Raw genomic sequence first — 12118 nt, 5'->3', positions numbered from 1 at the left:
CACAATCATAGAATCATAGAAGATTAGGGTTGGAAGAGACCTCAGGAGGTCATCTAGTCCAACCCCCTGCTCAAAGCAGGACCAATCCCAACTAAATCATCCCAGCCAGGGCTTTGTCAAGCCAGGCCTTAAAAACCTCTAAGGATGGAGATTCCACCACCTTCCTAGGTAACCCATTCCAGTGTTTCACCACCCTCCTAGTGAAATAGTTTTTCCTAATATCCAACCTAGACCTCCCACACTGCAACTTGAGACCACTGCTTCTTGTTCTGTCATCTGCCACCACTGAGAACAGCCTAGCTCCATCCTCTTTGGAACCCCCCCTTCACGTAGCTGAAGGCTGCTATCAAATCCTCCCTCCCTCTTCTCTTCTGCAGATTAAATAAGCCCAGTTCCCTCAGCCTCTTCTCATAAGTCATGTGCTCCAACCCCCTAATCATTTTTGTTGCCCTCCTCTGGACTCTCCCCAATTTGTCCACATCCTTTCTGTAGTGGAGGGCCCAAAACTGGATGGAATACTCCAGATATGGCCTCAGCAGTGCCAAACAGACTCCAAGATCACTTTCTTGAGGGGTAACAGCTAATTTAGACCCCATCATTTTATGTGTATAGTTGGGATTATGTTTTCCAGTGTGCAGTACTTTGCACTTATCAACATTGAATTTCATTTGCCATTTTGTTGCCCAGTCACCCAGTTTTGTGAGATCCCTTTTGTGACAGGGTTGGGCCAGATGGTTACAGGAGAGTGATAGAAGGCAGATATATTAGCCCCAGGTTAAGTAGGTCCCTTTTCCCTGGGTACGGTAACAGGGAAAGTTCCAGAACAATCAGGAACTTTCTGGAAACAATTAAGACAGACAGGCTGATTAGAACACCTGCAGCTAATCAAGAAGCTGCTAGAATCAATTAAGGCAGGCTAATCAGGGCACCCGGGTTTAAAAAGGAGCTCACTTCAGTTTGTGGTGCGCGTGTGAGGAGCAAGAGGTACTAGGAGCTGAGAGTGAGAATGTGCACTGTTGGAGGACTGAGGAGTACAAGCATTATCGGACACCAGGAGGAAGGTCCTATGGTGAGGACAAAGAAGATGTTGGAAGGAGCCATGGGGAAGTAGCGCAGGGAGTTGTAGCTGTCGCACAGCTGTTTCAGGAGGCACTCTAGACAGCTGCATTCCAGAGGGCCCTGGGCTGGAACCTGGAGTAGAGGGCAGGCCCGGGTTCCCCCCACACCTCCCAGCTCCTGGTCAGACACAGGAGGAGTTGACCTGGACTGTGGGTTCACGAGAATGGCCGAACTGAGGGCTGCCGTGAATCTCCGAGGCAAACAAATCTGCCAATAAGTGCAAGACCCACCAAGGTAGTAGAGGAGGAACTTTGTCACACTTTGTAACTCTTCACAGTCTGCTTTGGACTTAATTATCTTGAGTAGTTTTGTATTGTCTGCAAATTTTGCCACCTCACTGTTTACCCCTTTGTCTAGATCATTTATGAATATGTTGAACAGTACTGGTCCCGGTACAACCTCCTGGGGGACACCACTATTTACCTCTCTCCTTTCTGAGAACTGACCATTTATTCCTACCCTTTGTTTCCTATCTTTTAACCAGTTACTGATCCAAGAGAGGCCCTTCCCTCTTATTCCATGACAGCTTACTTTGCTTAAGAGCTTCTGGTGACGGACCTTGTCAAAGGCTTTCTGAAAATCTAAGTACACTACATCCACTGGATCACCCTTGTCCACAAGCCCCCCCTCAAAGAATTTTAGTAGACTGGTGAGGCATGATTTCCCTTTACAGAAATCATGTTGACTCTTCCCCCAACAAATCATGTTCATCTGTGTCTGATAATTCTGTTCTTTACTATAGTTTCAACCAATTTGCCTGGTACTGAAGTTAGGCATATTGGCCTGTAATTGCCAGGATCACCTCTGGAGCCCATTTTTAAAAATTGGAATCACATTAGCTAACCTCTAGGGTAACTATGTTTGCCACAGTACATTACCTGCAAGGACATTAACCACTTACTAAGCTGTATGAAATCAAATTACCTTAAATTCTTGTATTTCTAGCAATATTCCATCCTTAACATTTTGTTAAAACAGTATGGATATGGAGACTTAAGAAACCAGGTAACTTACAGCAATTGACTTCATCTGACTTGTCTATACAATCATGGTCACCATCACATACCCAGTCTACCGTTATACATCTTCCATCTCCACATCGATGTTGCTTCAATGGATTGCAATCTGATGAAAAATTAGGAGGGAAAAAAAGGAAAGAGGAAAAAAATTAATTCCAATTGTGTAATTCCCATTTCTGCTTGATAATTCTATGCTCTGAAAACGTCATCATCATTACAAATTTGGCAATTTAGTGTTAGATTAGCAACAGTACACAAGGTTACCATACTGCAGTATTACTTAAACTATTTTATACTTATAGTAAATGCCTTGAACAAAGGAAAAACTGATGTAAAGTGAGGTCAGAATGCTGAGAGAGATGGAGCTTGCACCAGGTCTCTCGTCACTATTAGCACTAATTAGGTTCCTAGAGAAGGCCTAATTGGTCAGAGATGGGCCTAATTACAAGACAGGGGTTAGGAAGTTGTAACCTGAAGAATTATTACACTTATAAGATTATGTATTGGGGTGCAACAGGCACTTGTTACAGATAACTCGTTCTTTTCCTAGGTGGAAAATTAGAGTTTATTGAGAAGATGGTTATTTGGTGAAACACACAGAAAATTTAATACAGACAAGTATAACTGACATAGTAGGAAAGGATCAATATACATAAATATAAGGATAAGTAAGTGCAGTAAAGTGGTTTCCTGTATTGTTCATACTTATAATCTTGCATGGTGCAAACTCACAATTTATGGAGACCATTGAAAACCAGATAGAAGGGAAAGTAAGTGGAGCCCATCAGAACGGAGGTCCTGATTCAGTTTACACCATCTCGGGGACCCAACAAACCCAAAGAAACGGGAACTGGGTGTAACATTTTATACCATTAACTATGGTAATAGTATGGATATATACCATATTTGATCCTTTACCCTAATAATTATAAGGTCAATAGCTGCCCCATCCACATGTGGCGTTTGGGGTGTCCATAATTAAGCATCAGACATTAATATTCATGATTTATATACTTATTTCTTAATTCCTATATGTAAGTGAGGTCTAACTGCTTACATACTCCATAGCAACCTAATTGCCAAAGCCCCCTGTGATGGGATCCCCAGGGTGAAACCTGGACTATGGGACCACTGAGCCCTCCAAACTTACCAGCCTGGGCTGCTTCTCACATGGTCATGTTAATGTCAAGCTATAAGCCTCTGACAGGCATTGCATTTACACAGCCAGCCACAGGCAGGGACATACCCAACTGAGTTACATGAATGAACTCCCAGCCATTCATGAACCATCAATTGGGAGGCTTCAGCCAATTCTGCCCCAATTCCAGAACTGTGCTGTCTTGCACTGGTCAGAGCCTGGTCAGTGTAATATTATTACTTAATTCACCACTTCTTCATAGGAAAGTGGACATGCACCAGCCTTTGTTACCCAAGCTGAGATTCTCCTATCACTTCAACCAAAAACACACTGTTTTAGGTAAAATATAAAACAGATGAATTAATTGTAGAAAGATATAATCACTTAAAATCTAAGTAATAGGCATAGAGATCAAAGTTGGTTACCTAAGAACTAAAAATAGAAATTGTCTAACTTTAACAGACTAAGCAAGATTTGAATCAAACAGTTTCTCACCCCCACAGATGTTATAGGCAGCTTACAGTTCCTCAATACACAGACTGGACTCCGATCCAGCATGGGACCAATTTCCCTAATTCCAAGTCTTTGTCTTTCAGACGATCTTCTGGATGTTGAGATGGGAGGTGGGGGAGAGACTAATTGATGTCACTCTCTCTTTTTATACCTTCTTCCAGCTGCTAGAAAGATCCTTCCTGTGACATGGGGGTCAGGCAGTCCCCATTGGTCAAGCAGTCTCCACTGGATACATGCCTACTCTAAGGAGCCTCTGGGAGAGTGAATTCTTTTTGATAGGCCATCTACACCTATCTGGCCCTCCTTTGTTGCAACTGAAAGGCTGGTTGTGGGTGTCTCCAAACCTTACAATGTATTTCAGTAGCACATGTAGCAATACTTCATAACTTCACATATAAGGACAGTACACACAAACCAACAGGAATTTTACTAATTTTATTAAATGTTCAACAAATCAAGACTTTTTAAATGATACCTCACTAGATATACTTTGTACAAAACTTATCATAATCTTATGACCGTGGTGAATAAGGAGGTTCCAGGGTCCTACTTGGAGGTACAGAGTGTCACACACCCTTCTTGCAGATCTTTGTGGTGGACTGTACCCATTTGTGGTTACTTGTTTGTCTCCCAGAATGAGAGTGCAAAGTTTCTGACCTGGGGTTATTGCCTTAGGTCTTTCACATTTCAGCTACACTTCAGCCTGTAGTATAATTCCTTGTGATGGGGTGAGACTCACTACTCTGGTGCCTCCTGCTGGCTGTCATGGGAATTAGCTTTTCTTGCCAGTGTACCCTCTTCTGGTGGTGCCTTGCCACTGTCTCTTCTACCCTGGGACCCATGTCACTCCCAGGACTGCAGCGTGCTCTTCAGTGACACAGCCCTCTGATTGCGCTGCACTCTGTGCTCCCCCTTTCCAGGGGAATATTGCCATCCCTTAGTCCAGCCACTTCTTCAGTGCCGAGTGGGACACAGGGGACCCAGGCATGGCAGCACCCCTCTGACTCCTCTGTACATTTCCCTGGGCCACTTCCCCACAGCCCCAGCACCCTCTTTGCCCTTGTCTCAGGGCCACAGCCTGCAGATCCCTGCAGCCCATCAGAAACTGCCTTTAGCTCTCTGGGTCTCTGCCTGCAGCACTACTCTGTCCAGGGTGCCTGCTGTCTTCAGCCTGAAAGGCAGCCAGTCCACCTCACTCCTCAAACTCCAGGGAGTGACTAAAGCTGCTCTGTTCTGAAGCCCTTCTTATATGGGCCAGCCCGGCCCTGATTGGCTGCTTCTTTCAGCCCCTCTCTGATTGGCTGCCTCCTGCGCAGCCTCCCAAGGGTGCTATTAACCCCTCAGAGCCCCATGTTCGGCAGGCGCCCCATCACGCACCTCCTTTAGACCGACTACCCCCATAGCTGTGGTCGCAGGGTGTCCCACTCCCATCTCAGATTCTCCACTAGGAGGAGCAAGTTATCATTCTCCTCCCTGGTATTCCTTATTTTCCCTGTCTGTGCCATCTTGTGCTATTTGCAAGGCCAGCTCGGTGGCTTTCAGCCTCTCCCATAGCCCTGGTCCTTGCTCTGCTGACTCTGCCAGTACCCCTTTTCCTAGAGTCTGAGTTTCCAGCTCCCTTCAATTGGTCTCTATATAAGTGCCCACATCCTTCAGCTGGATGTCTAAGGGACTCTTCTTTCCCTCCTGTCTCTCCGGTCCAGCCCCTTTGGCCTTCTCTACCATATTGGTGCAGCCCCCTCTGGTATCTGGCACCTCTTTCTGTTCCTTTCTGGCTCCCTTGCCCTTCTCCTGGCTTGGGTCCCCTTTCTCATCCCCAATCAGGACGCTGCCCTTCCCTGGGCTCCTGTTCTGCCTGTGAGGGCACTGCCTCTTCACATGCCCTGGTTCCCCACAGGCGAAACAAGCGTCCCCCCTTCCTGTTCTCTTCCCAGGTCAGGGACCTTGCAGTTTTCCTGCTTTCATTCCCTTGGAGCTAGACTTCTTCTCTTCCCAATAGGGGCACCCTCTCTTGAAGTGTCCTCTCAGCCCACAGGCCTAACACTGCCTTGCTTGTGCTTCTGGCCTGACCCTGGGACCTTGCTTCTTGCTCTCGGGCCCCTGATCACCTCTTGGAGGGTATTGAGCAAATAACGTTTCTCTTCCGCTAACTGACTCAGGGATTTGTGTAGGTATTTCTGTGCCTCCCATTGTTGCCTCTGGCTCTCCAGGATCTACCCCACCAGGACCTGAATCCCTCTTGTTTGCTCTTCAACCCCCTCCAGTGGAAGCAGCAACTCTGAAGTCCAACCTGGGAAGGAACACCTGCCTTCTACCAAAAAGGCCTCCAAACATGGCAGCCCCATAGTCCCTAAACCACCAAGTGTCCCTTAAATAGTCTTTCAAACTCCCCTTGTAGCAGGGGCAGTGGTCAAACTATCTCTGAAACCCTCACTTAGTCCCCTTCCCTTAGGGGTAATTGAATGCCTGCATTCTCCACCACATGTGACGTGGTGCGACTCACCACTCTGGGGCTTCCTGCCAGCTGTCATGGGGAATTAGGTCTTCTCACCAGTGCACCTCTTCTGGTGGTGCCTTGCTACAATCACTTCTACTCTGGGACCCACATCACTCCCAGGATTGATGTGTCCTCTTCAGTGACACAACCCTCAGGCTGTGCTGCATTCTGTGCTCCCCGCTTCCAGGGGAATGTTGCAGTCCCTTAGTCCTACCACTTCCTCAGTGGTAAGTCGGGGGAAAGGGACTCAGGTGTGCCCACTACTACAGGTCCCAGACCGGGCACCCTGTATATGGCCATTTCCCCATGGCCCCAGCACCCTCTTTGCCCTTGCCTCAGTGCCACAGCCTGCAGATTGCAGCAGCCCACCAGGAGCTGCCTTTAGCTCCCTGGGTCTCTGCCTGAAGCACTGTCCAGGGTGCTTGCTGCCTTCAGCCTGCAAGGCAGCCAGTCCACCTCACTCCTCAAGCTCCAGGAAATGACTGAAGCTGCTCTGTGCTGCAGCCCTTCTTATATGGGCCAACCCGGCCCTGATTGGTTGCTCATCACAGTCCCTCTGATTGGCTGCCTCCTGCGCAGCCTCCCAAGGGCTCTATTAACTCCTTAGATCTCAGTGTGGGGCAGGCACTCCATCACACTCCTGCACAAAGCTTTCACCTAATATAACAGACCCTTAACTCTAGCAACCTTAATTAGCCATTTACCTGTGTTCACCTATTTGCCCCCCATGCAAGTTCGAAGCTAATAAGCAATACACCCCCTTCACTCTATAATGTCATTTTACCTCTAGCAAGCATAAAATCACCCACAAGACGTGAGAGAGGACCATAGATCATAAGATTAAGTCAGGGGTTAGCAATGTTAATGAGCTAATTAACCCATTAGCAGGCAAGTGGTTAAAAAGGAGCACAGGAAGGAAGTGCTTGAGGAGAGAGAGCCAGCTAGCTAAGGCAGCTCTTGGAGTAGAGACATCTCAGCCACTCACCCCTGGAAGAAAGGGCCAGAAAGTTGGAAAACAGTGCAATGGTGTGGTTGCACTGCTATCGGGGTGACAGTAACATTATACAATTACCAGTATGGGAACCTGGCTCTGGACCCCTGGAAGGGGCAGGGCTGCGGGCGGAGGGGTGGGGCTTTGGGGGGGGGTCAGCCTCCCCCAGCCAGCTTATCCATGCTGCCCAGAGCTCTGGCCCTGGCCCATGGCGCCCGGAGCTCTGGCAACGATTTAAAGGTCCCAGGGCTCCAGCCGCTGCTGGGCTCCAGCCGCTGCTGCCCTCCAGCCCTTTTAAATCACCGGCCCTGGGGCAGCTGCTCCTTTTGCCGCCCCCCCATCGGCGGCCCGGGGGGCGCAAAAGGGGCAACGATGTTAAAGCGCTGCTGCGGCAGCACTTTAAGCAGGGTCCTTTGTTGTGGCAGCACTTTCGTGTCAGCTGCATAAGGGCCGGTACCGGTGGCCATTTTTTACCAGCACGCTGTACTGGCCCACTTTCACCCCTGACTGATATGTACTGATGGAAGGACTGAGACACTGTAAATAAAGTACATGCTGGTGTTCACAAGCAGGAAGGTCTCAGAGTGGTCTGTGTTGGTGAAAGAGGTGGGGGTACAGCAGCTGTGACCTGTCACAATGTTACCTAAGGCAATTGCTAAGTTTCCAATGGTGACTACCATAGTATAGACCAATATCTTTTTTCCTATTAAAGTAATTTAGTTTTATATTAACAAATGGGAAATAGCCTGGATAGAGAAACGAAGCAGCTACTACATGTAATTTTGTGCTTTATCCATATATTTTAGCATATTATTTCATAAACAGTTCTGAATATGAAATTTAATGTCAAGTACATCCACTTAATTTGCAATTCCTACATAGGGATGTCTGTATGATAGAGTATTTGTTCCCAAACTGAAGTTCACAGAGCACTCAAATTGTCTGCAGAACTGTATCTCTCTTAGCATATCAATACCTGTCAAGAAAAGATGAGTCCAATGGCCATGGGATGTGAGTAGAGTGAGTAGCCGAGCTGAGGTCCCACAGAATTACTAAAACCCACTGGTCTGGTAATTTTGTTTTGTTTTTGACATTACACTCAATTTCTAATAGATAATACGACCGGAAGAAATAAAATATTTGAGGTAAAAGATGAAACTGAAGACTCAAATAGTATATAAGGAATAGACTATAGTCTGGCTCAGAGGACTGAAGAGACACCACCTTGGATGCCACCTATTTTAAAAGAGTCTTGGAGGAAACTCCAACAAGTGGATTGCTGGAATCACTAGCGATCTCCAACAAGGATCTGGAAGACTCTGTGGCCAATACTGCAGAGAAAACAGTTCATGCTGAAAAAAGAATTTTGATGGCCAAAGAAGCTGCACCAGCAAAAAGTGGGTGAGGTAAAAGATCTTCAAAGAGATCTATCTGTCCCTAGTGAAAGATAAGATAAAGGATTATGAACAGAGACATAGAAGTAACGATGTAAAAATTTTAGGCTGCCATAAGGCACAGCAGGAGGCAATGATATTGTGTTTGTGTAAACACTACTTCTTCCCATTACAAACCCAGATGGAGACATCAGTTGAGAGTTGGAATGAACACACCAAATGTAGCTTCCCAGACGGAAATAACTAAGATTCCCAGATAAACAAAGCATTCTTCAGAAGGCTAAAGCTCTTGCGGTCGTATCTATTATAGACACAGCTATTTATTTTGCCAGCCTTCTTGGCTAAGGTAGAGGAAAAATCTTTCTTCACTCCCACCATAAAATTGTTCAGAAGTAAAAAAAGAAAGATCTGCATTGCATTATGGGACACATAATGATCCCACTAGCCTGCTAATCTTTGGAAGAGGCCAAGAATTTTCCATAAGAAAGCTCCAAGAAGAGACAGAAATCTTAGCCTTATTTTGCCCTTTCATCATTCTTTTTCCTCCAGTAATGAAACTTTCTTTGTCAAACCCTTAGGAAAGGTTGAATATACAGAATACACTTGGTATAAAAAGTACTTGAGAGTATGTTAAAGATGAGGAAGAGAGAATGGGACACAACAAATCTGGGAGCAATCACTGTCAAACACCGTTTTTATGTCACTGTTTTCTGTAGGCTATTAAGTTAGGAAGTTTAACTTGTTTCCATTGTTCTCAAAAATTATTACCAACCATGCTACACAACTGAGCACTTTAATGGGACCAGGATTTCACTGTAAGGGCCTGATTCTGCCAATCTAGCTCACAAGGAGTAATACCTTACAGCACAAGTAGTCCCTTTGATAGATTCCAATGGAAGTACTTGAGGAATAAGGAAAAATCCACACCCCGAGAGATGTAGCTATGCCAACCTAACCCACAGTGTAAACAGTGCTAGGTTGAAGGAAGAATTCTTCCATCAACCTAGCTACTGTCTCTAATGGATGTGGATTACCTATGCCAATGAGAGAACCCCTTCCGTAAGAATAGGAAGCGTCTACTTTGAAGTGCTACAGCAGTGCAGCTGCAGTGGTTTAAGTGCAAGCACACCCTAACGTCTGGTCTACACTTAAAATTTTTTGGAATAATCTTTTGGTTAGGGGTGTGATTTTTTTCTCCCAAAATAGTTATATCAGTAGAAGGGTGACTTATACCTGAATAGTTATTTCCCTTCCCATACAGGAATAGCTACACCCTTGTAAAGCAACTGCATCTGCACTTGGGAGGTTAACTATACTTGTATAGTGGAAGCAGTACAGCTTTTTAGAATAGACAAGTCCTTAAACTCATGCATAACTTTGTTCACATAAGAAATCCCACTGAAGTCTTCAAAATAGTAAATTCATAAGTCATATGAAGACTACTCACATGAAGAAAGCTCTGCACAAGATTAAGTGCTTGCAGGATTGGGGCCTATTCACTGTAAAAGTGATCAGATTCAATGGGGAAAAAAATTAAAAGAAAAAATGGGTGGGACAGTTGTGGAGAGTTTTTGTTATTGCAGGTTACGAATGCCTGTTGTCCACCAATGCAGCTATTACTGCCTACTACTCAAAACTGGCCTAACAGCAACAGACTTGTGGTGGGCAAGATTAGAAGTATCCAGGCCAGAAAGGAGGAGATTACAATAACCAATGCACAAGACAACAAACACTTGAACAAGCCATCGGTAGTCTATACAGAGAGAAAAGATTGAATCTTATGGACGTTATATAGGATAAAGTAATATTAGGAAGACAAGATGTGATCAAAGCTGGATGGAAATTTTTTTCAATGAAAAGGTTTTTAATAAAAAAAGCTTTTGTAAATGATTTTTTGCAATTAAATCTCATTTTTTATTACATTTTTCATTTAAATATATTGAATAAATTTTTTAGAAAAAACCATGTATTCAGTATTTTTGAAAATTTTTGTTTTGAAATTGTTAAAAAATGGACACCTTCTCTTATTTTTTCTCACCTCCCAGAAAAGTGGGAGGAAAGTAAAAGCTAAAAAGGAACAGGTTTTTTTTTATTTTAACAAAATATTATTTTACATGTTTAAAGGCAGCTCTTTCAGAGAGAAAGTAGCACTTTCACTTTGTTTAACTTTTTCTCTCTGGCAAAAATTGGAAAAATAAGATTTTTCCACACTAACTTTTTTTAATTTTGCCTCAGGAAACCATTTATTTCCTGGTGGCAAAATTCCAAATGGGGACTTTTTCCCCATGAAAATTTCTACAGGAAAAATTCCCATTTTCAAGCCAGCCATACATGTAATGTGGATTGTGAGAGGAAGAGGATCTGCCAAACAAGACATTGAAGAAGTGATCAGAGAGGTAGGAGGATAATTATTAGTGGAAAGAGCCTTGAAATTCAATGGAGAACAGGATTTAAGGAGCAGTGAATGGCTGATGGTCAAGGAGGACAAGTCTGTCCTGATGCTAATACAGGAAGAATTTAGTCATAATGCTCTGCTGGCACCAATGATATGCAGCATTTTTAGGTTCTATTTTGTCTCATATGAGCTGCTGAATTAGCTGGAAAATTGACAACACATCTTGAACAATTCTACAATAAATAACAAAGTTAACATTTCTTCAATAAAATGTGCACCTGATTTGTATAAAACATAAAAATTGTGTAAAAATACCATTTGCTGAAAAAGCATTGAATAATAAAATTCTCCAAATCTTTTAAATTAGTTAGAGAGCCACAAACTTTAATCTGTGTTCACTTCCTTGCTAAATAAAGTGGAATGCATGGATATATTACTGTTTCTGGTAAGTCTAAGGGAAAAGACTCTGCCAGTTTAGACAATGTTATTATATTAAAGCCTTTTGAAAAATGTAACACTCCCAATTACCACAGTTTTGTTCATCACTCAGGTCTCCACAATCATCATATCCATCACAAACAAAGGTGTAATTGAGGCATTTTCCGGTAGTACAGCGGAACACGTCATCACTGCAGTCTGCAAAACAAATATTTGTAAAGCACATCAACAAAACACTACATTGTGTTCCATTTTTATAGCACCACAGCAGTGATAGAGCAAGTTAAACTACATTAATAGCTACACACAGTAGCTATATTATAGTAGTAAACACACATATAAGCCAACAACTATATTTGATAAGCACATGAGTTCATTAGAATCCAATATGGATACTGAATATAAGAAGAAGGATCAAAGACACTTTGTGGACCTTTCTGGCTGCAGCCAAGAAGAAAGTGTTGGGACATTCCTTCCCTAGCCCACAAACCTGTCTGAGGCCAGGGCTCGGCACAACCCAGCACTCCCATGCCAGGGCAGGATGCAGACCAGAAAGCACATGGAAAGATAGTGTGCAGCCCCAGAACTTCCCTGGTTACAGCCCCACAGACCTG

General features: G+C 44.2%; 1 protein-coding gene across 2 annotated transcripts in view; it reads right to left on the bottom strand.

Annotated features, from left to right (window-relative positions):
• The window catches only part of CORIN (corin, serine peptidase), a 308207-nt gene that overhangs the window by 90922 nt on the left and 205167 nt on the right, over positions 1-12118 (bottom strand). For both annotated transcript variants that reach the window (XM_007071024.4, XM_043544404.1), the window contains exons 7-8: positions 11595-11702; positions 2134-2244 (exon numbers count right to left, since the gene is read on the bottom strand). In XM_007071024.4, the coding sequence (XP_007071086.3) occupies positions 2134-2244; positions 11595-11702 (219 nt within the window). The remainder of the gene's footprint in view (positions 1-2133; positions 2245-11594; positions 11703-12118) is intronic.

Source organism: Chelonia mydas, chromosome 4 (assembly GCF_015237465.2).
Source record: "Chelonia mydas isolate rCheMyd1 chromosome 4, rCheMyd1.pri.v2, whole genome shotgun sequence".
Lineage (NCBI taxonomy): Eukaryota > Metazoa > Chordata > Testudines > Cheloniidae > Chelonia > Chelonia mydas.
This window is presented reverse-complemented; position numbering and strand designations above follow the sequence as displayed.